We start from the raw sequence: 25,146 nt of genomic DNA, 5'->3' as shown, positions 1-25,146 counted from the left end.
TGATCTGGCCGACCACGGGGGTGTCATCTGCATACTTGATGAAGATGTAGTTACGCAGAGGAGCACAGTCATGGGTGAACAGGGCGTAGAGTACTGGGCTCAGAACACAGCCCTGTGCAATGCCGGTGTTCAGAATGAGGGATGGGAATTTCTGTTTGCCCAACCTAACAGTAAGGTCTGTTGGTGAGAAAGTCCAGAATCCATCTGCAAGTGGAGGTGCAGATACCCAGGTCACTGAGCTTAATGATCAGTACATTTTGGAGGACTGTATTGAAAGTAGAACTAAAGTCAAGTTCCTCAAAGCACTTCAGAACAATAGGGGTGAGTGCAACTGGGCGAAAATCATTCAGGCATTCTGCAGCTGAATGTTTAGGTACTGGTATGATGGTTGTAGTCTTTAGGCATGTAGTAACCGTGGCTTGGGCTAGTGACAGGTTGAAAATGTCAGTGAAGACCTGTGCCAGTTGTCCAGCATGTGCTCTGAGACCAGACTGTCCAGACCATGCTGTCCAGACCAGATGCCTTGCCTGCATCCTGCTAAATGCTGAATAGACGTCGCCGTTGTTGAGAGTGAAAATGGACTGTGAGCAGAAGTAGAGTCAGCGGTTGAGGTGAAATTTCCTATGCCTTGATCGAAACAAGCAAAATAATTATTCTTTGTGGTGTCGGTTTGTATGACTGTGAAAATATGAATATATAAATATTTGATTTCATAAACTGTCACTGTAAATGTGGAATGTATAACCCATGCTGTGCTTTTAAAAAGTATTTATTATTTAAAAGAAGGTTCAAGGTATGTATGGAGCCAATGCTTCTGAACTTGTTCAGAAAGAACTCATGAGAGTTTTATATAGGCTGGCTCATTATATCTTTGTGCTAATAAATGTGTGGATGAGACTTATCCTCTGAGTCAAGGTGAGTCACATCTGCTTTGTGATCCTGCATTCAAGATTCTAATGAAGCAGACTGAAACATCAGTATAGCCTCTGAGGTAAACAGTGGCTTACTAATAGCCATTTTTAATAATGTAACAAATGCCTTCACTCAGCCTGCAGAGGCCAAATGTAAATCCCCTCTGTCTCATTACAAATTTTCCTGAGAAAAGTATCTCAGGAAAACTGGACATAAGGCATGAATACTTGCGAGATGGATTGTCAGTCTACTGCAAAGCACCATGCGCACATTTTGAAACATTGAAATACTTATTCACACCTAGGGGCAATTTACCTGGGGCAAACACTATGAAAACATGGACAAAAACTTCACAAAGATAGTAACCAGAATGTAGAATTGAACAAAGAACCACCCAACCCTGACTGAGGAAAATTCTGGGATTTAGCAGACAGCCTGCTAAGTTAAGAAAAGACCCGTGTCTTTTTGAAGTAGTGTGCATTATTTACATTTATTTATTCATTAAGATTGGTATATTCAAACCCAGCAAAGTAATGGGGGCAAGCACAAACAATCAAAGCATTAAGCTGTTCAGAAAGCTAAAAGAGGTTCTACAGTATTAATGACACCATTGCAAATTAAAAAAACACAATGAAGTTTCTGAAAGTACAGCAATAGAACCGAAATTAAATACATTATTGCTTAACGTGCAGACAATTTCCAAGTAGGAGCTGACTTTAGCGACAAAGCAGTCTTTAAAAGCACAAAGCAGTTTAATAACCAAAAATACAGAGTTCATACATCTTTTAATGCAATTAATACAATAGAGTACAATTATTTCCCCAATAAAGTGTTGTCTTTTTGCTCCAATCAACATGCCAAATTGTTATGTAAAGATGAAGTTACATGAAGCTACTGAGCAACTCAAGAACTTTGAGGATGGATTTAATATCAACAGTCTGCTACAATTGCTAAAGACCGCAATTTGCATGAACAGTTCTACTTTTAAGTGCCTATCACTAAACAGTACACCTCAACAAAGATGGAACTGTAATGAATTAACATTTCAGTCTGGTTCCTCTCAGGTTTTTTCCTTATACCATATCAGGGAGTTTTTCCTTTCCATGGTCACCACTGGCTCGCTTATTGAGGATTAACTTTAAAAGGAACAAACTTATAGGCACTAAATTAATACATTCTTTTATACAACTTCATAACCTCTTTATCTCTGTAAAGCTGTTTTGAGACAAAATGGTCTGTCATACATTATAAATGAACATAAAAAGGTATTATAATAATCAAGAAATAAGTTTAGTATTTTCACTATTTCTCAGATCAGAGTTGAGGAATATTGTGAAATGTTGGCATCATTTCTGATAAAATGAAGCAAAGATCAAGGATTGGATTTACTTCACTATTTTTAGTGCATTAAGGATGAGAATGTTGTCTTCAGTGCGGTAACATGTGACACAATGCCAGCCAGCTCAAGGAGAACCAAAAAAAAGGAAATGTATAATTTCCTGTACAAGGCTTTGTAGAATGTGCTTTTGGTTACAAGGCAGTGTTTAACTTTTGACCTCCACATACACTATACAAAGAAAAAAGCTACATGTACAAGCATATAATAGAAATGTGGTGAAACAATGCCATATAAGCATGGAAAAGTAGTAGTAGTAGTACTAGTGAAGATATTTTGCTTCTAAGTGCTTATCAACTCAAAACAGATCCACAGTTTACATGTCACAGCCAGTTGTATTCTTTATCTAATTAGGTTTGTGACAAATAAAATCTTGAATCTTTAGAAATAAACAAAGCCTACAGTTGAGTACAGCAGAGGGCAGCACAGGCACAGTGCAGGGTGCATATGTGACCAATTTTGGAGGCCACAAAACTCATACCTGACCCAACCATTCTAGTCATGTTGTTACCTTTATGTATTGCAGCATTTATTGTGTGGTATACAATTATTAATGTATTTTATACCTTACACAGCAGCAGATAAAATATGATAACTAAAAAGGTATAAAGGTACATATGTACATTATGCGTTCGTATTGAACTCTACATTACTAGAGGTATGTACATTTTATATGATCTTGTACTGTATATATTTTTTCCCATTTCCTCAGCATTGTCAGGAGGTTCTCTCCCACTGCCATACACTGAAAGAATATTTACTCTATTCATTCTTGACAGAACTAGGTTGACTATGACTGTGTGCAAACAGGGGTTGTCTCTTAAGTTATATTGCATGTGTTCTTTCTTCTTCGAGGTGGAGGTCTCTAAGGTGGAATGACACTGGTTACAAAGATTACAACTGGTAGGTTAGGAATTATTACACGTTGAAAGTGAACAGAAGTGCTTTCTCTATGTTTTGGGCCAACTTGAAATGACCATTTTTTATAGTCAGGAAACAGCAAGTTTAAATGTTCTAAGAAAAACTCAAGAAGATTAGTATGTTGCATATAATTTCAAACTGAAATGCTTTGGTAGTTAAAAACCAAGAGACAATAAAAAATAACTATAATTATTAAACTCTCATCTTTGTTTTACTTTTAAAGTGAAAAAAGATAATTAAAGGAATCAATTAAATAAAACAGTGTGCTCGGCTCATCATTGTATCACCTCACTTTGATCTTGATTGTAATGTTATAGTCTGTGTATAATTTAGGGCTGTAGCTATTGATTATTTTAGTAATTGAGGATTCTAACAATTATTTCATCGATTCATTTGGTAATTTGAATAAGTACTTTCTCTTTATTAAAAAAGCAATGCTAAATATGCAAGAGAAATGAGACAGTTCTCTTAAATGAACAAGTAATTTGTTTCCTTTTTAGAAAAATGTATAATTTTATTGCTGAAAAAGAATATCTGTGAAAACCCATTTAGTTCATTTCTATATTATATCAGAATGCACCATGTTTTCTTTATGTTTTATTTTGAAATGATCCCAAACTTTGGAAACTTTCTGTTGTTTTCTTTGGTCTGAATCTTCTCCTCACCCCTCACTGTTTTATCTCCATTCCTCAATTGTTCATTCTGCAACGTCTTCTGTATTTTGCTCGTTTCCGCCACATTAAAAAAAAGGTTGCCCAATTCCGACTTTTTCTTCTCGCAATTCTGACTTTATTTCTCGTAAACATCCAAAATTTATGGTGCATCCACCGGTAACTGCCTGCTTCATCTGTCTTGTTACGTCTCCTCTAGAGCTGATTGTTAGAGTTCTCTCCAGGGATCGGAGGCTTAGTTTGATACTTTGTGATTCTACTGATTGTAGTCTATTTCATTTTCAATGTGTAAAGCTTTCTGCCAATACAGAGGAAGTGACGCTGCCCAGTTGGCTAATAAAGTGGGAATTGCAAGAAATAGAGTTGGAATTGCTAGAAATAAAGAAAGAATTGTGAAAAAAAATTTAAGAAAAATTTTCAGAATTAGGCAAACATATGCTGTACATATGTTCTTCTTTGTGTTCTCTGAGATATTTGATGGAAACGAGCTTTCATAGTGTTTACCAGTCCAGAGTTTAGCGGGTGGTGCGTCATTAATAATCGCCTGAAAACACAAAGCACTGTGTGTAGTTAAATAACCTAAACGAATCATAGTCAAATCAAATAATTTTCCTCGATGGATTTTTGTATTTAAATTATTTGAGTTACTGGAGGAATCATTGTATCCCTAGTATAATTAGTCCCTGTTTTCAAGTGATAAATACCTAGTGTTTACATCAGGAAAATCTTGACTATGATTTGACTGTGAAGATATTTTTTACTAATGTCAGGTCATAGCATACAGTGACCTCCAGCTCACAGCAGACACCGACCTTCAACTATAGCTGCTATGTACTACAATCTTCATAACACACAAACACTCCCGCAATTACACACCTACTAACTGAGCAAACCTCAATAACAACCATGCACACACAAACATACTACACTTTTTAAAAGAGACCTTCATTTATTTTCAATTTAAATATTTTCTCAGTTCTTATTCACCTATCATTACCAGACCTGCTATTACTTTTTGTTTGCCTTTTTTATTAAGACCTGCTGTGTTAATTGTTGTTTGACTCCAGTCTAGTCTAGTTTAGCTGACAGAATACATAGCCTAAACATGGGTACAAAAGGAGACCCGGACTGCTTTAAGGTCCTCACTGCTCATTGGCAAATGTAAAAGGAAACATACATTTAACCAACCTTCATGCTATTCACAATCCATGATATCCACAATACGGATTCAAGTCAGCAATAAAGGACCCATAGGGAGGGTATCTATATCAAACCCATCTATGTGTACTCCACCACAAATTCATCACATTTTCAGTCACAATCTTGACAAAGTATCCTGTAATCCTGAGCCATCCATGGCTAAACAAAATAACCCATGTTTCTTGACCAGACATTGTCACAAGTATCATCTCCACATTTCAACAAAATCTCTGGCATCTATGTTAATTTAAAATTTAAAATTTAAATGAAGTTGTTAGAAAAGCCCTATGACTGCGTTATTGAGGTGTTTACAAAAACCCATGTCTCCTTGCAGTTCTGTTTACCTTCTCTTTCTGTATCAGCGCATGAAACAATTGTAGGAGTACATCAAGGAGGCATATAGGAAAATTCATCAATGGCTACACTGTCCAATCCAAAAATTGCTTTAACCTTAATCCATGTTCACTACACTTCCTATCTAAGCAATTTGGTGTTAAGATGAATGCCCTGGTAAAGTCCAGGTTAATTTGTTTTATTTTTACTTTATATTGTGTACTAATCATTGTTATTTGTTTCAGATACATTAGGGACAATTTTTTATTTGGCAATCATGCAATTAATATTGATTTAATATTTTAAATGATTGACAGCCCTAACTAACACCTATAAAACATACAGTACAGCACCCTGAATCATCCTCTACTGATTAAGCACACCTGTGTTCATTTACGCAAAGACACACACACACACACACACACACACACACACACACACACACACACACACACACACACATAGACACCCCAACCTTTAAAAGAGATTTTCATTCATTCACAATTATGAAGTATACACCCGGTTTTTGTACTCTTCCATCCGATGTTGCCAAGCCTGCTGTTCCTTTGTTTGCCTTTCTGATTAAGACCTCTTTTGTTTATCATTGTTTGCCTCCAGTCTACTCTAGGTTATCTTGTTTGTTGATCACATGACCCTGTGCCTGACATGTACCCTAAAATTGTCAATCTTTTTGGATTTGTCTGCCTGTATTTCCTTAAAAACTGTGACTTATGTCATAAGTACATTAATCCAGCAATATATTGCTGTGAATGTTTCTATCTTAAAGATTGGGATAATTTTTTCTTTTCATGTTTAACTTAATTTAATGTATCAATACATTTATTTAATTTAAAATGTAATTTGTTTATTTGATGTATTAATTCCATGTAAATAGACCATTTAAAATATACCTGCATAAAATATATTACAATGGTGTAGTGGATATGCTTCCATTTATTTACTTACATTATTCTTGTGGAATTAAACTGCATCATTACTTCTCTATACATGTGAAATATTCATGGTGAAGCATAATATCATAAGCTTTCAATGAAAATGCATGTTAGCACTTTTATTTAGTTTTCAGGTAAATTAATATTAAAAAACATAGTTATAAGATGTAAACATCTAAAAGGCAGGTTAATATTTTAGTAATTTTCCTGAAGTGCTACTGCATCTGCAATTTGGTGATGTGTTTGTGGTATTTGAAAGTCAGTACAAACAGCAGACCAAAGGGATAAAAGGCAACAAACAGGAAGAGGATCAAAGCTCAGACCTCAAAGTGGCTTTGCCCACTAAATTAGTCTGGGGGAAGAAGATAGCTCAGTAATAGCATGGTTCATTACTTTCAGCATGCTCAATCATTTTTAGTAACTGCCAATAAAACCTTTGGATATTTGATTTGCATGCCACCTCTTGTGATTAGAATATATTTGATAAAGTATTCAAATTTCCATGAAGCATAGTTTCAGAATTTAGAGTAATATGAAAGTTTTTATTTAAATCTATTGTATCATGTGATTTTTTTTTAGTAAATAAATAGTGGAGAAAAAGTTCAGCATTCTGCTTTAAATAATAATTATAATATTTCCATTTGGGGTGATTAATAATCACCAATTAATCAATGGCAATACAAAATCATTATACAAAATTTCTAACAAAAATCCAACTTTATCTGAGTTTTTGTAAGACACATTGGATTAAGAATATGTGTATTATCAATATGAAGCAGTACCTGCTTTTATGTGCATTTTTCCATTTTGACTTAATATGACACCTTAGATCTATAATTCACCAGCTGTAGAATTCTGTAATTCATTAGCTTTTGGGGTCAAGTCAGTATTTATGTGTTTGTTTTTTTTGTTTGTTTTTTGTTTGTTTAGAGCTCAATTAGAATGTTGTTAAAAGAAACCCTTTTGTGTGTCAGTTTGTTCTGTCATTACCCAACTAATATACTTCCAGATTCATATGAATGCATGCACACATAAAATGTATTTTAAAAAGCTTATTAAGATAGCGCCGCGAATGGCAGCTTCAGCATGGCTCTTTTTAGTACTTTATTGCAGAAAAGATCATTGGTGCTCCCCTGCCTACTCTCCAGGAACTACAAGAATAAAAAAATGGGCAGGAAAAATCACTACTGACCCTTCGCACCCTGGACACAACACCTTTCAGCTCCTCCCTTCTGGCAGGCACTACAGAACTTTGTTCACCAAAACTGCCAGACACTGGAACAGTTTCTTTCCACATGCCCATATGTTACACACACTGTTACTGCTGTATATTGCTGTATATATTACGTGACTCACAATACTGCTATTTGCACTACCATGCACTTACAGTTTATGTACATTATTGATCTGTCAAATACTTTGTATATTGTCCTATTTAATACTCATATTGCTTATATTGTCTCGTATTGTCTGTATTGTCTCGTATAGTCTGTTTCCTCTTGTATTGTCTGTTTGTCCTGTATTGTCTGTTTTGTCTTGTATAGTCCAAGCTAAATGTATAGTGTTATTTTTGTCTGTACTTTTGAGAGTCACCAACAGCTGGAACCAAATTCCTTGTGTGTCAACACACTTGGCCAATAAACCTGGTTCTGATTCTGAAAATCTTGTTTAAAATCATAGGATAGGTTTATTTTTCAATCCTCAAACAAGATATAGCCCTAGGCATGTCATGTTATATGATCCAGTTTAAAAAAATGTAACATAATTGAAAATAAATGTCATACCTTCCTTAAAGGTATAATCATTGTAAGGGCAGAATGTGATCAGGAAGTGTTATTTATAAACACTGACTCTTTCCAGAAAAACAGGAAGACCTGAAACCTGACTGTCCCCATATCAGTAACAGCCTTAAGTACATTTGCCTCATGGTTTATAAAATGACCTTGAGTATGAAAATGATGCTATTACTTTTTCAAATGTAATTGTTTGTTTGTTTATTTTTTTGAAGAACAAAGTGAGTATAGGATTGCATGCTCAGGGGATAAAATAAAAATCTCTGGAACCTCTGAAGTAGTGTACTTTCTGCCTAGGACAATAAGCACATTTTACTCCTCTCTGGATTGCTGTTTTTTTTTTTTTGTAACAGCAACAAATTAAAAATCAATGTTGTGCTCAAAACCTTAAATATTGCCTGCTGTTTCACTCCATTTTATTTTTGGCAGTGCAACTTTACACAAAGCGAGCTCTATAAATCCATGGTTTACTAAGTTCGGAGTAAAAGAACTCAGTTGGCCTGTAGGACTGAATGCACCCCAGCCTACTTGTTTCAACAATTTGCTTGTATCATTTGACTAGATAATGCTCAAACCTGACTCTAATAATTACAGTATAGAAGGTTTTTTTATTATTATTCATTATTCTGTATTTAAAAAAGGGATAGAGTGTTTTGTGGTACAAACTAAATTTATTAAGTCATGATTAGGTCTCAGAATAATATTACAATGGTTAAATTACAGAGGCAAAATACTTTAACTTTAATTTAAATGATTAAATTAAAAATAAAGACAAATATTGCAATAATGCATACATTTAGTTAACATTCATTCACTGACAACAAATTGACAGGGCTACAACATATATGCAACCTTCTGCAAGACACAACCATAAGCATAAACAAATAGATTTTTTTTCAGACTTTCACAGCACAAAGGAGTAGAGATAAACACTGAACATACATGAATATTTACATGCAGAATAATTTACATCCTCTATATGCATAGCGCAGCTGTGCTGCATTTCCAGCTGCCTGAGCAGTTAGGCAACAGGCTACAGATCATTACATTTGAGCTTTATAAGTTTGCTCTACAGAGGGCAAACTCTGCTTTCGGATAGAGGAAGTTGCGTGGATCCATCATTCTGGTTCTGGGCTTCTTCTTCATCCTCCTCATCAGTTTTCTCAAAGTTGCATGTGGTCATAGGCACATGGGCAGCGATGGATGACATCTCTCCCAGGTGACTTTCTGTTTTTGTGATGGGCCCTTTGTCTGAGGTGGGGTTCAAATGGGATGAGTCAATGCTCATGCCATTGCCTTTAAACACCTGAATCAGGCACTTCCTGAACTGAGAAAAGAGAAAAGGCATGAGGATTGAATTACCACTGGGCTAAGGAGACGTAAGATCAGGAACAACCTAGAAACATGTGTACAAACATAATATAAACCACTTCAGATATAACCAATTATTAAAAAAGGTCTCCAGGCAGACCATGTCCAAAATCAGGACTAAAGAATTATATTCCCTCTGAAAGTACAGGAACAGAAGGCCAATTGTATTGTTTTTGCTTTACACTGAAGACTGCAGGGATCAGATTACTGGCATTTACTGCTAGTAGTGTAAAACAATTTAAAGCACCAAATTTTAGATCAAATTGCTTGAACCATCTAAATGGAAATTATAATAAATATAACTTTATATTAGGTTGTATATGAAACCCTTTGTTGTGTTGGCTATGTGTATGGATTGGCTGCATTTCTTTGTCTAGTACAAAGATTATTTTAGCAGAATATAATTTAACATTTGCAAAAAAGAGTCAATCAGTTTTCAAAAGGTAATTTTTTTATGTAGCTTTTTTCTGATTCTATTAAAATGTACAAATTTAGTGCTGTCAAGTGAGGGCTTATACGAGCTGAACATGCTTGGAATAATTCAAATACAAATCTGCCACCACGAGACTTGCCCACATTGGTCTTACTAAGCATGTTTCTGCATTTTAAAACATGCTGAATGTTTAATATACACCAGTTGCTGGTTGAGCCATTGGAGAATTCTCGGCTGATGGGCAAGAGGCAAAGCAAAAGCTGAGAAAAACAGCCATAACATGCATAAGCCATAAAAGTGATTCCAGCCTGATTAACAGAAATCAAACACAACAAATAAATGTTAAATAATGATATGATGTATGATATGTATGATAGGCCAGTATTTATTGTGTATTCATATGTAAAATTGTTTCGTTATTTAAAGTGTATTGTATAGGATTATACATTTTTATTAGAAATGCCTTTACACCTGCTCATTTATCTAATCAGGCGGTTATGCAAAAGATCATGCAGATAGAGGTCTAGAGCTTTAGGTAAAGGTCTTATCAGTCAATAGATAAAAGAAAAGATGAGATCTTTGTGCTCTTGCTTGGGGCATGGATATTGGTGCCAGATGTGCTGGTTGAGTATTTTGTATACTGCTGATCTCTTGAGATTTTACACACAACATTGTCTAGTGTTTACACTAAATAGTAAATAAGTAAGTGACAGTTTTATGCAGTGAAAATGCTTTTGTTGAAATAAGGAAAAATAAGACAGATTAGTTTCAGTTAGCAGGAAGAATATATTAACTCATGTTATTTCATGATGTGATGGCATACCTGCTTGTTCATAAACACATAAATGATTGGATTGTACACAGCTGCAGTCTTAGCAAAGAAGGCTGGTGCTGCTGCAAGGCGAGGGTCAATATTGATAGATGGATAGGCTGTGACGATGATGGAGACTGCTGCATAAGGTGTCCAGCCAACCATATATGCAATTATCATTACAATGACCATCCGTGCCACAGCCCGGTCTGGTTTCCGTGCATTACCTAATTTCCCATGAGTGTTGGATACCTGAAAGAGCAAAACACATTATTAAATATTTTATATTGGGGTGTACTCTTGTATTGTGTTACAATACAAATTGTAAAGATTTTTCCATTGTCTTAAAAACCCACCTTTCTGAGTTTCTGCATGAGTTTTCCATAGGAAACAATTATTACTCCAAGTGGTAAGATAAAGCAGGTGACAAAGAAGGTGATTATGTAAGTATGGTCATTGTAGTCTCTTGAGTACCTTAATGAAGAGAGCAAAGGCTCAGAACTCTCCACATATTTCCATCTCTGATATAACAATTTCAAGATCCACAGTGCATAGGTTTAACATATTAAGCCAGACCAATCTAGCAGTTGTAGCACAGTGGCATGTATAGTTTTTTGTTTTACTTATAAAATGAGAATTAGCTGACAAACAGCTCATGTTTGAAGAGCTTATTAAAATGTATTAGTGTTAACATTTATAAACAGGATTCACAGCTGCTAAACTAAAAAATATATAATAACTTTAAGTGTAAATTTATCAACTGATTAAAAAACTCTGAAAACTTTGTGCATAAAGAAACACAGGTTTGTCAATTACATGATAAGAATCAATTACAGTGACCATAAGTGGAAAACAACAACAAAAAAGGTTATTTTGATGGTCTGAGAGTCAAAAATCATTTAATTTACACTCATAATTAAAAGGAAGAGGTGAGTTCACCAGTTAGGTTCACAAGTAGTGCCAATCTTGCTGACTGTGTAGCTGTTCCAGCCAAGTACTGGAGGAATAGTACAGATGAACGAGAAAGTCCAGACGAACAAAAGACCCATTGCTGCATGTTTGACTCCCAAACGGACATTTTCCAGTGGTCGGCAGATCACAAAGAAACGTTCAAAAGCTAGGATTGCCAAAGACCATAGAGCCACAATCCCTGCAAGGCGAACAAAAGTTTATTACAATTTACACCTAGAAGTCATGAACAATTTAGAAAAGAACAGTTTAGACATTAAGTACTGAACTGAGCTACAGTAAGTAACATAATTATGCAAAATGTTTAAGTGAAATATTAACATTTGTAAGAAGTATTTTTTAACTTTATTCTTACAAAATATATCAAATATATATATATATATATATATATATATATATATATATATATATATATATATATATATATATATATATATCTTTCATTTGGAAAGGCACATGTAGAATTCTGTTAATGAAATTTTTTTTTCCAAAAGCTTATTAAAGGTTGTCCTAAGGGCACTATTAAACATCTAAAAGGTATTACATCTCACCCCGATTAAAAGAAAATGTACAGTTTAGTTCTTATTCTTATGGTGTTCTTCAGAGTTCCAGGTTTTCTCCTCGGAACAATCCAGAGAAACAAAAAACAAAACACTGAGGGAGTTTAATAAAAACTTGACTAAATTTTTTCTCAGGACAAACTTTCTTGATATAAACTATTTGAACTCAATAATGGTACTTTTATTAGATTAGAAAGTGTTAAATCACTTGTGTTGTACGTCTTAGATCTTTCCTCTAAAAAAAGATCCTCCAAGTGTTGAGTAGCGTATTCTTTGCACACCTAATATATACACTGTTATAAATATCATATATACTTGTTGTCCTCTGTCTTCCATAATTTTTTACAAAAAATACCTCATATAATACAATATATATACTTCTGCACACACTTGTAAATAATTATAACTTTCTTATGCCTCATTATTACTTTTCTCTCCTTTTTTTCTTTAGGTTTTTTTATTCTGTTTCATGTTTAATATTCAATATTGCTGTAGTTCACCTGGAGCCTCTTTCATTGTACATACTGTCACTGACATCTGTACATATGACAAATAAAAGTTGTAACTTGAATCTTGAACTTTAAAAAAAGGAGAAAAATCCGGTGCATGGCCACGTTCCTTCAGCACTGTAGCATCTCTGGAATTCAGACTCACCGAAAAAAGTGACGGCGAATCCCTCCAGCACGCACGCCCACCTGCCCAGGAAGAAGTAACCCCGCGCGTTGGTCAGGAAACTGATTGTGCCTCCAACCAGCGACAAGCAGAAGTCAGCCACAGACAAGTTGACAATAATATAATTCAGGGGCTGTCTCAGCTGCTTAAATCTGTACGTTATTATCATGACGGTGGAGTTTTCGGCCAGCGAGAGGGCAGTGACCGCAAACATCAGGCACGCAATAAACGTGTAGTTCCAGGGCGCGACTGACTCGAGCGGACCTGCGAACGGATCCCGAGGCTTCATAAGTACCGGAGTGTCGGTGTAGGAACCGCCGTTAACCACAGACGGGAACCCGTCCAGGCTGGCGAGCGGAGTGGACATCTGCGCAAAGTACACGGAGAAATCTTAAAAACTCGATTGGAAGTCTACAGGTGTCTCGGTTTTGCGCAGGACAGAACTTTATTTAGCCAAATGGAAACACTGGATAAAAGTAGCCTACCAAAGTCTTCTAAAGAGGACAAGGATCCGCAAAACAAAAAGAGAAGTAAGTGAAAGACAGGGCTCACAGCATCATCTCCTCCTCACACTCCTCCTGTTTAAGACTCCAGCTCGTGTTTATATAGAAGCTCTGAGCCGCCATATCCACTCTAATCTGTGATAAAAAAAAAAAATAAATAAATAACTTATAAAACTTGTATGATTGTGTTACAATGTAAACTCTGATATTTTAACTCACCCATGACATGGCAACTTCCTGTGGCTGAGCTGCATTTATTTTTCACTATTGGTTCAGTATTATCTGTTCACTTAATATACAGCAAACTTTTTGGTATTGCCATGCTTGTTCACCTGGATTCAAGAACATTTGAAAGCATAAATTATTTTTACTTATGGACTGAAATTTTGCAGCATTCTTGTTTGTCATGGTTATAAATTTACCAATATAGAGTAGCATAAATAATCCACCTATGGGGTTTACATTTATTTAGTTAATTGGCCAGAATGGTTCTGTAGATATCTGTGCTATATACATCTGTGGCCAGTCAATTGTTATGTTTAACATTTTAGCACTTTCTCAGAGGTGAATCTTGGTTACAAAACTTGTGTGGCACATTTAAATATTTGTTTGCAAATTCCAGTTTAGCCTTTTGATTCTTTCTTCCGATTGCGATACATTCGCCAGGTTGGTAATGTGACGGATTGCTGGTTTTTCTTTACAGTTTCAGAATATTTCTGTCACCTGCTGTTGCTGATCTACTGGCCAAACAGTTAAGTGTTTGCTTGTTAGCACAACAATGGTTTTCTTAATTATTTGACATTTCATATTGTCAAAATTGGTTCAGCCCAAAGTTTGTGTAATGGTTCAAACTGATTTCTCCTTTTTCTCAGCTTCAAAAGCTGGATTATTGCAACAAGAAGATGGTATTTGCAAATTGAAGATTACTTAAACAAGGTATATTTTACCTTTTACAACAGGTTATATTCAACACATTTGGATGAAAATATATGGAAATAAAAGCTGTAATTCTGGTTTTCCTTTTGATTTCTAACTTAAATGTCAGTTTTTGAGGGGCAAAACTTTACTTTTGGAAGGAAAGTAGCCTACCAAAGTGTTCAGAGGAAAAGGAACCATAAAATAAAAGAAGTGAGTGAAGGACAGGGCTCACAGCATCAGCTCCTCCTCATACTCATCCTGTTTAAGGCTTTGGCTTGTGTTTATATAGGAGCTCTGTGCCGCAATTTCCACTCAAAACTGTGATTAAAAAACGTATAAACTTTATATGATTGTGTTATACTGTGAACACTTTTTGATTTTCTTTTTTAAAACTTCCCCATAACATGACAACTTCCTGTGGCTGTGCTGCAGCAAAAATTTATTTGTTCAGTATTTTTATTCTTTGTTGTTCAATATTGGTTCAGTATTTGTTCATTATCTGTTTACAAACTTTGTTGATATAATGTCAGATACAACCTTAAAACCTTTTGGTATTGTCATGCATGTGCACCAGGATTTAAGAAAATGTGAAAGCATATTAAATTATTTTTAACTGATGTATTGAAATTTACAGCAGGATGTAGGATCCTTATTGCTCAGTGATATACATTTACCAGAATAGAGTAGCATAATCAATCAAACTAATAGGCTGATTTTGAATGGCAGGAGAAAACCAGTCAACCCAGAGGAAACCCACTCAGACACGGTAAAATGTGGAACCCTATAATCAATAGCCTATCAAGAAACAGCCTGCCAAAGCTTTTATCAATAATCTTTTATCAATAATCTGTATCTTGCTATTTTCTCAAGCTGAATATTGACGAAAGAGATGTTCTTCCTGTTGGCACCAAGTCAAATTTGTCAAAATTCAATAGTTTCTCACTTTCTATTTATAACACTTTAATAACCTTATCTTCTAAGGTAAAGAGTTTCAGTGTTTTCCTTGATAGTACACTATCTTTTGAAAAGCATGTGAACAATATTACTCGGTCTGCATACTTCCATCTTCGGAACATCAGCCGTCTTTATCCGTTTCTTACATCCAATTCCACAGCTACTCTTGTACATGCTCTCATTATCTTGCAAATGAATGATTGTAACTCTGTTCTGTTTGGTTTATTTCACAAACTCCCTCCTAAACTTCAATTTTCCATAACTCAGCTGCCCTTATAATTACTAGAAACTCCACCATCCAGCATATATTCCCCATTTTTCATCATCCACACTGACTTCCTGTCAACATTTCGAAAAGATTACAAGATTCTGCTTCTTAATTTGAAAGCTCTTCATAATCTTGCACCCTCATACCTCTCTGACATGCTTCATACCTACACCCCAAAGCGCATTCTCAGATCTTCCACATCTATTTTCCTTACTGTACCTTCTGTCTGTTTAGTCACTATGGGGTTTAAGGCATTTAGCTGAGCTGCTGCTCATCTCTGGAATTCTCTTCCACAGTCAATATGTGACTGTCTGATCACTTTTAAATCATGCCTCAAAACTCTTCCGTTCAGACTGGATTTTTCTGATTAATTTCAACAGTTAAATAGCTTTTGTGGTTGTTTGATTTTATGATTTCACTCTGTAGTGTACAGAGTCTTTGAGTGTTTTGAAAGGTGCCTTTAAATAAAATAAAATAATAATAATAATAATAATAATAATTATTATTATTATTATTATTACTATTATTTATTTTATTTTTTATTATTGTGTCTTGAGGTGAATGTAGGTTTTTAAGATACTGTAAATACAGATTGATTGGAATGCTGATACTGTAAGATCTAAATATGTTTACTGTGTGAAGGACAGCTTTCTTCTGAATAGGTAGAATATTGTGCTTTTTATTAATTGCATTGATTTTGTTATGCTCTGTTGATTCCTAACAGGATTTTGGATCTATTTTGTCCTAGCCTTTAATCAGGCTCACAAGTATAATTAATCTGAGTAGAGTCAGTTATCTCAGAGGATAAATTAAGTATGCTACTAGTACTAGATCTATCTATCTATCTATCTATCTATCTATCTATCTATCTATCTATCTATCTATCTATCTATCTATCTATCTATCTATCTATCTATCTATCTATCTATCTATCTATCTACAGGTAGTCGTCGACTTACGACCACAATTGGGGCCGACAAATCGGTCGTAACACGATTTGGTCGTAAGTAGAGTAGGCTATATGTACAGTACTGTGAAATGATGCCGGAAGCTGGTACGCACTGTCGTACACCGCGGCTAGTGGCGTAGCCGCGGCGTACGACACTCGTAACACGATTTGGTCATGAGTAGAGTAGACTATATGTACAGTACTGTGAAATTACGCCGAAAGCTGGTAAAAAAAAAAAAAACATACGCCACAGCTAGCGATTGTGGTCGTAAATGGTCGTAGGTTGCACAGGTTGAAAGTTGATGACTACCTGTATCTATCTAACTATCTAGCTGGCTAGCTAGCTATACATTAAGGATGTTTTAGATTAAAAGTGGAATATGTTTCCACTTAAATGTGTTAAACAATTTAAAACATAGCATCTTTGCATCTTGGTGATAGAGCACCCAGTCTGTAGGGTAGAGTAAAATTATAGGAACAGTCTTAAAATAAAGTAAATCAGAAGATTTTGTTTGCGTATTTCTCATTCATTTTTTTATTTTTATTTTTTGCTTGCAATGCCAGTGACTTTCTGTCATAACCAAACTGTTGCATTCTTCATTTTGAGCTTTTTTATGGTTTTTGTTGTTGTTGTTGGTTTCTCTCTTTAGAATCGTCCTCAGGAAATGGATTGGGTGATTGACTCAATTGATCAGTCTAAATGTTTGTTTGTTTATTGTCATGTTGGCAATGAATTTTGGCTCATTTTCAGCATAATGAAGTTCCTTCTAATTAGGAAGGACAGATTTCTTTGTAAATCGGCAGACAAAAGATTTCTGTAGACGTGATATAAATCATCAATAAAAACTAGTGAGCATGTTTCAAAAGCAGTCATGCACAGCCTGAGCAGTGACACTGCTTCCACTGATTAACCAGTAAATGGTTATGTTTCATACCATGAGCAGATCTAGAGCTGTAACGATTCCTCGAGTAACTTGAGTAGTTCGATTTAAAAAATCAATTTGCCTTGATGTTTCGTTTAGTCCATTTAACTGAACACTGAGCACTGTGTTTCCCACGGACCATTATTACTGATGCACCAGCCACGAAACTCTGGAGTGCTCTGGACAGGTAACACAGAAGATGCTGCAGAATGGAAAATGGAGAAACGGTGAGAAAACAGTAAGGGATAAGAAGACGATTCAGGCCAAAGAATATGCCAGAAAGTTTGGGATCATTTCAAACTAAAACATAAAGAAAACACTGTATGGTGCTGTTTCCATTTTTTAAAGTAATTTTAAATTAATTTTTAGATTTTTATTTCTATCCAAATTTTGTGAAAAATTTCAAGCAGCTTTTTCGGACACAAGAATACCACATCACGATACTATGCAAGATTTAATAAATAGTATATGAGTGAGAATAATTAGAGTTTCATTAAACTAATAGTTTTCCACTGCAGAGGGACTTTTTGAACACAGCTGTATTTTTATTTAGATGTAATATGGCTATTTAATGCACTAAATGGGTTTAGTTTTCACAGATATTCTTTAATACATTTTCAGCAATAAAAATGTATAATAAAAAGGGAAAACAAACTACTTGTTCATTTTAAGAGACCTTTCTCTTATTTAGTGTTTCTCTTTAATAAAGGAAAAGTACTTGTTATCCAATTACTTGATTAATCGATGTAATAATCGTTAGAATACTCGATTAGTAAAATAATCAATAGCAGCAGACATAAGCAGATCATATTTTTTCACATTTTTATTACGTTGGTAGAGGTGAATCTTGTTTACAGAACTTTTGTGGCTCATCTAATATTTCTTTGCAAATTCCAGTTTGATTCATTCTTCTGATTGTTATGCTTCCTCCACTGCCTTGTAGAGGTTAGTAATGTGACTAATTGCTGTTTTCTTCACAGTTCTCACAATACTACTATCACCTGCTGTTGCTGATCCATTGACCAACCTGTTCAATGTTTGCTTGTTAGCCCAACATTGATTTTCTTTCTTATTAAAGACATTTCATATTGTTGAAATTAGCTTAGCTCAAAGCTAGTGCAATGGCTCTGATTAATTTCCTCCTTTTTTGTCAGCTTTATAGGATTAATAGGATTAATTAGAACCACAAAAGGGTTTTCTTTACAATTTCAGTCTCTGTACAGACTTTATATTTGCAGAGACTAATACAAGCCAGAGGTGCCATGTTTAACACATTTAGATTAAAATATTAAATAATTAACGCTGAAATTTTGGTCTTCCTTTTGATCTCAAAACTAAATGTCTTCAAAAAGTCTTCAAAATGTCTTTTATGTGTCCTGCTGAGCATGCAAATGTATTTATCAGTCCAGGCCCTACCTAACAGCCTTTAGGCTACAGGTGCCAGATCATCTGTCTGGCCTTCTCTAAGTCTCTGTGCAAACATACGTTTAAAGGATTTCTGTAAAGCTTCTTTTTTGACAATATCCATTGTTAAGAGAGGATATACAAATAAAATGTGAATTAAATTGAATGTGTTCAACTCCCAAATACAGTATTAAAAAAATGAGAAAACAAGGGCAAAATCAAAATAGACCGAACCAAATTAAATCCAATCTAAGATCCAATCAGTATCAAATCATTATTTTCTTGCATATTTTGCAAATAGCATTGATTATTCTAAAATAATTAAAGAACTTCTTTTGGATGTGGTGATTTAATTTGTTTGCTTGATGTCAAGCACTCCTGCATTATCAAATGATAATGCATCTGATCATATATTTAATTTTTCTTTATTAAATTTTAAATGTTTAGACATGAAATAATGTACAGATTATGTGCATATACACTTTGTGTATATGTTTGTTTTCCTGTGAAAACAGGCATCTGTCACCTATGACATACAAATTAGCAAACTCTTTAAGTTTGCTCTGATCTTCTATCAAATATGAAGTCTCAAAGTGTATATACCATGATTATCAGCCAACCTTTTTTCATCACATCAGATTATATACAATCTATAATGGCTCAAGCTTTGAAAATGCATTTTACAAAGGAGGGAAATGTCATTCCATTCCTCTTTTATGAAATGAAGGATTGAAATTTCTTAGCATTTGAACTCCTTATGGCAGAAAGTTTGATGAGCTCAGCTGTTTAGCTTGAAGCTCCCTGATCCTATGACAGAGGCAGATCACACTAGGTATTGGGCAGCCATCCTCACAAGGACAGCATCTGGCCCTGTCCATCTGCCCATTTATGCCTCCAGACTTTATTTTTCATCACATTCTCACTCCTTAAGGCCACAGCAGTGATTGTTCATTCATGCTGAATAATCTATAGCCTACTGACAGTAGTTTGAGCATTTGCCAGTTCTTATAAATAGCATGGATTATTTGGCAATTTTTTTACCAGACATATAAATACATTTCATTAGAGAAAGTTACAAAATGAATAATTAATTTTGTCATTAGTGGTGCAACTTATTTAAAACAGATTTTAATGTTTTTACACTGTTGGTTTTTGAAACGTGGTTCAGATTTATAACTGTCTTTATGATCCTGGTATGACATTAAAAAGGATATAATTTATATTTTACCAATAAATCCACAGCAGTTTAATACTGTGAAGCTAAAACAAGATCCATTTCTGGAAGAACAATATCATAATCAATACAGATAAATCAATGCCTGTGTCAAGTTGTCTTTTTTCCATAAAATAAACAATGAGATCAAACATCATCAATATAGTTATACATTTATATAATAAAAGCACAGCATATAGAGTTCCATATATAGATTTAGCTCAGTAAGTAATGTAATATAGCACATTATAATACAATAAATATAATGGATAATAAAGAACATTAATAACATATGTAAAAATAAACATATTATGTGTTTTATTACTTGTCAAGACTTAAATTGGTGTATTGTTTAATTTTACAGCCATTTACAACTGACATTATATTTGTCACTTAAAAGTACTTTAAGGAAATTAGAGGTGTTAAAGTTACAAACCTGTACAAAAATGTTTTTAAAAAAACATCGAATATATTGGCAGGCAAACTGATGTTTAGGCTTTTATCTATCTGATCTAGCTTTGATCTTACTGAAACTATTTTTCTTCCTCCAAGGCTGCATCTACAGTACAACTGATATATGCAGAACTGTAGGAATTGATTACATCCATCTTCGAGTCAGAAGAACAGAGAACCTTGAATTTCCTTTATAAATAGAGGGCGCCAGAGAGCTTATCTATAAGGTCTTCGTTTTATATGAACACTAGTATAACAAGGTAGTCTGACATGTGGTGTATTAGTAAAAAAAAAAAAAATGTGTTGAAAAAAATTGCTCAATGGCCCCAAAGGGAAATCAGCACACAGAAATATGTGTGTAGAGTCTATTTTTTTATTTATTTATTTTTTTTTTTACAAAGGAAACAAACTATTCAGCTTATATGATATTTTACACGACACCTTTTATTCGTTTTCAGTCTTGTAAGACTTTGGTGACATACTGCCCCCAAGTGGCCGAATGTGTCTCTGAGCATCCACGTCGACAAGGGTTCTCAAGTTTTAGTTCTGCATTAGCTAAGCAGAGTTTTGATGTTTTTCCTTTGCTTAAATGCATGCTTCAGCAAATCCTTTGCTGTTTATTTTTTACCATAAATACTGTCACATTTAAATAAAAAAGTTATGGCCAGTTAGGAATCACTTTTATGCAACAATAACATTACAATGTACACACACCAATCCATATCACAATTCAATAAACACTTGTACAGATATAAATTAAAAAGAAAATAAATAAAAACATTCACCCAAACATAAATATGGAAAGCAAGCATAATCAAGAGCCCAGTTACTTAATGCTGATGTATTTATATATTTCTGCATAAGCAGTGTTTATAAATTGATCTATAAATGTAACTTAAAATACTAATTTCACTTATTTTATTTTTGTACCAAAGATGAGCCACTAAGACAATAAATACGAATACAATACAAGAGATTAATTCAATTAATTTATCAAATACTTTTTGTTTACATCATTGAGCAGTTAAATCAATCATATTTAAATAGCTATTCTAATATGTATTTTGACTACAACAATTCTGCTCAACTCTCTAGTCTTAGTGATGGCATGAACTTCAAAATGCAATTGCTAATTTGACCAGAAGGCCATCCAGGTTTAAAACATTATTTTATGCGTTGTTAGCCAAGCATGCATGTACGCTTCCCCTTTTTAAAATAAGAACAGTGTCTCCTGCAGAGCCTCCTCACATATGAAAAGGCATTTCCTCAGAATACAAAGCATGTCATTTCAGAACTTTTAGTCACATTTCAGATAATTGTATGTATTCAAGACTGGTTTCATGTTTTTTCTTGCAAAAAAAAACTAATATTACACACACTGTCCCCTGTGTAAACAGTAATTTTGTGTATTTTTTAAGTTTTAAGTTTTCATGCTGCCAAACTGTTGCTGTGCATAGGTCTACTGATGAATGGTGTATTCATGTTTCATGTTTATTTCTTACATTAATATTCTGCCAATATTTTTTCTTTCTTGACATAATTTGTATGCAGAGAGACCTGTGAGCTATCGAGGTAAATCTGAAAACAGCTTACACTTATATTTATGGTATTTGGCAGACACCCTTTTCCATAGTGACTTTTAACTGAGCAGTTAAGAGTTAAGGGCCTTGCTAAAGGTCCCATCATGTTCATTAACTGCCTTTAAACTAAAAAACAAGTGACTATGGATAATGAGAGTTAATTGTTTGAGAGTATTCGATAAAGAAGGAGTAAGAAAGCTTTGCTTTTGATGTTTAGTGTAATTGAATTACCTGTTGTGAATTATTCTGCAAACATTAGGGTTATACAAAAGACTTTGTTATTTAAGTCAGAATTAATATAAATATAGGAGGAGAGTATAAGTGTTTATCTGTTGATAAAGGTTACTGAAAGCCGTTTCTTTTATCGGGTCATGTCATCAGTAAATGAAGCGCTGATCAAGTCTTGAATGTTTTCATCATCTAAAATATAGAGGAAGCAAAAACAAATGAAAAAAATAAATAAACTCAAAGGTTGCAGAGACACACCTTTTTACTAGGCAAAATAGTTAAGAAAGCAATCTTACCTTTCATCCGTAAATACATAAACATTTTCATGAGTGCATGGAGATATGACTCATCTGCTACAGATCCTAAAAAAAATACAGTATTAAAATGCAGGTATTAAACAAATGTACTCTTTGTGCAAAAAAGGAAAAAAGGTAAAATGTAATGCTCTTGAAGCTTTTTGTTGTCTGTTTGTGGTTTACTTTAGTATCCTGAGTATTTCCTTATCATAAAGTGCTTCCAGGTAAGAATCCTTTTAGAAAGGGATTACAACATTTGCCCTTTTTCTAAAAGTGTAATCAGGCAATATAGCTTTCTAACATAAAGCATATTTAATCTTTAATTGCTCACACTAATATATATAATGAGTGCATTATACAAATGTTCATGAAGGAAATATTCTTACTATATGAAGGCTGATGAGTTGGCAGGATCGACTCCTCTGTGCTGTCCCGCTTGCCCACACTGGCTCCATGTCGTACAGTGAGTGTTCTGTGTGCATCTGGATGTGATGATTTAGGCAAATTAAGTGCTAGTTAACAAATAGGCAATGTATAAATGTACATGCAAAAAAATTGCTTAAAAATCGCATTACAGTTTGTACATTGACTTACAAGGTCCAAGGAGATATCCAGCACTATTCAGTGTCCATCCCCTTTTCTCTAAACCCTGAAAATGTAGATACATTTGAGCACAAAGTAATGAAAGCTTTGTGTTTGTACTATTTGATAATACTAAAGGTTTTTAAAGAGAAAAAAAAAAAAGAGTACCCTAAGGGTCATCCCATGGGTCCTTGACAGTTGAGGGGACAGGATACACAAAGAGACACAAAACACTATAAAGCTAATCTGCATCTGCAGAAGAAAATACAGCAGTAAATTCGTAAGTTAAAGTTCATATAACTATAAAGCGCATAGCTTTTATTTTAATGAAGAATTGTAATATTTTAAATATTTTAATTAAATGAATGTGTATTTTGCTATATGCTGAAATACATATCAGATAAATAATCAGTAAAGTATCAGTATTGATCAATTTAAATGATTAGTTCTAATTGGTTTTTTTTTCTACAGTAAGCTACAGTTATTATACAAGGTCCTATTAATGAAGAGAAAAAGAATCCGATTTACTCTTAATAAAACAAGAATTCAGGATGTTTTGATAAAACAGATAAATACCAAAATGACAGCAGTATTTACATTTACAACATACAACATACATATCGTTCTCTATTGCTTAGTCTATATTAACTATGAAATCATTAATAATGATAATAATCAGTAAGCTACTAAATAAAAAGTAATAAGCAGTATTATGCTGGCACGTTTACCTTTTAAACGACAACTAAATAAAAAAAAATCATTTGTATCAATATATCATTAAAATAACACCAGAGACCATGCTTACCTTTCAAAAGCTCAACTTGCATTCAATAAAAATGTCACAATTAGAATCCTGGAAACAAGACAAGTGAAGTGAAAGTGAATCTCACAGTGTGTTAACTTTTAAATTATGTGTTCAATTAATATTAAAGCAAATACATTTTGTTGTGCATCAGAAAATGTATTTATGGTGCACTTGCATGTATGAGTGTGGGGAAGCAAATGTCTGTCTTTTATATAGCCTGGGACAAGTAGCACATTATCATAATGAAACTCGATTAGTATGGATTTCATTTATCTTAATTGGTGGTGTTATTACAGGGACTGGGGTGTGAGGGTGGAGGGGTAGTGATGTGACAAAATTAATCTTTCACACAGTGAAAGGGAGCGATAAATAGAGGAAGAGTGAATAAACAAGAGAGAGCTTGATAACTCATAACTCAGAGGTATTCAAAATGAGAGACCTAAAACTTAACAAGCTCTAAAAAACAATAATGAAAATCATTTTTAAATAGAAGTATTTAGTAAAACTGTGATTAAAGTGTATTCTGAGATGAAAAAGAGATATGATATGTTTAGATTGATAACTATATAGGAACATTTCTTGGATAAATGTAATAGTTGGGAATAAATGTGAATCTATTCTTATGTATAACAACAACTAATTAAAGCAAGGTTTAATAATGTGTTCCAAATACATGAGTCTTCACTGTAATTGTTAGACACCACTGAGCCTCCCACCTCCACCTGATACACTCATGCAGCGCAAACAAATTCCATTTCATTTCATGATGCTGTTCTCTCCCTAATGGCTGCACTTTGCCCTAGGTATAATTGCTGCACCTCCTGCTCCCTACGATCCATTAGCAAAGGGACCCTAGAACACTTCACATAATTACCGGTCACTAATTATGTGGCACAGAGCTTTAGCAGTACCGTAAAAGGGGCTTCACCACACTGTTCATGTGTCCTTTTCCATCATCTATTCTCTCATGGGAGCATCACTTTTGACCTTTTGTAAGCTCACATTGCAAGCTCTCATTTGTACCTGTATTTTTACTGCGTACTGTACATGTGATTCACCTGGTGCATAATTATCT

At 34.2% G+C, this 25,146-nt stretch overlaps 2 protein-coding genes and 1 long non-coding RNA gene across 4 annotated transcripts; 1 reads left to right on the top strand and 2 right to left on the bottom strand.

The window, feature by feature from the left end:
* Positions 1 to 8,851: 8,851 nt before the first annotated feature.
* On the bottom strand, positions 8,852 to 13,666 carry valopb (vertebrate ancient long opsin b). 2 transcript variants are annotated; one of them, XM_046854244.1, is made up of 6 exons: positions 13,481 to 13,508; positions 12,978 to 13,362; positions 11,734 to 11,944; positions 11,151 to 11,268; positions 10,807 to 11,046; positions 8,852 to 9,506 (listed from the first exon to the last, which is right to left on the bottom strand). In XM_046854244.1, exons 2-6 carry the CDS (start codon positions 13,360 to 13,362, stop codon positions 9,249 to 9,251), a joined length of 1,212 nt encoding a protein of 403 aa, XP_046710200.1. In that variant the 5' UTR covers positions 13,481 to 13,508; the 3' UTR covers positions 8,852 to 9,248. The 2 variants fall into 2 exon arrangements, with proteins under 2 accessions (XP_046710200.1, XP_046710199.1); XM_046854243.1 differs by having other exon boundaries at positions 12,978 to 13,666.
* Positions 13,405 to 14,778, top strand: LOC124389040. Its single transcript, XR_006926506.1, has 3 exons — positions 13,405 to 13,525; positions 14,202 to 14,249; positions 14,371 to 14,778. It is a non-coding gene; the product is annotated as an uncharacterized LOC124389040 (long non-coding RNA).
* Positions 14,779 to 20,992: 6,214 nt separating this feature from the next.
* gall (galanin-like) lies at positions 20,993 to 24,111 on the bottom strand. The gene is made up of 6 exons (XM_046854487.1): positions 24,072 to 24,111; positions 23,435 to 23,518; positions 23,279 to 23,333; positions 23,071 to 23,166; positions 22,685 to 22,750; positions 20,993 to 22,580 (listed from the first exon to the last, which is right to left on the bottom strand). Exons 2-6 carry the CDS (start codon positions 23,516 to 23,518, stop codon positions 22,522 to 22,524), a joined length of 360 nt encoding a protein of 119 aa, XP_046710443.1. The 5' UTR covers positions 24,072 to 24,111; the 3' UTR covers positions 20,993 to 22,521.
* Between the last annotated feature and the right edge of the window lie 1,035 nt (positions 24,112 to 25,146).

The sequence above is a fragment of the Silurus meridionalis genome, chromosome 7 (genome assembly GCF_014805685.1).
Source record: "Silurus meridionalis isolate SWU-2019-XX chromosome 7, ASM1480568v1, whole genome shotgun sequence".
Lineage (NCBI taxonomy): Eukaryota > Metazoa > Chordata > Actinopteri > Siluriformes > Siluridae > Silurus > Silurus meridionalis.
This window is presented reverse-complemented; position numbering and strand designations above follow the sequence as displayed.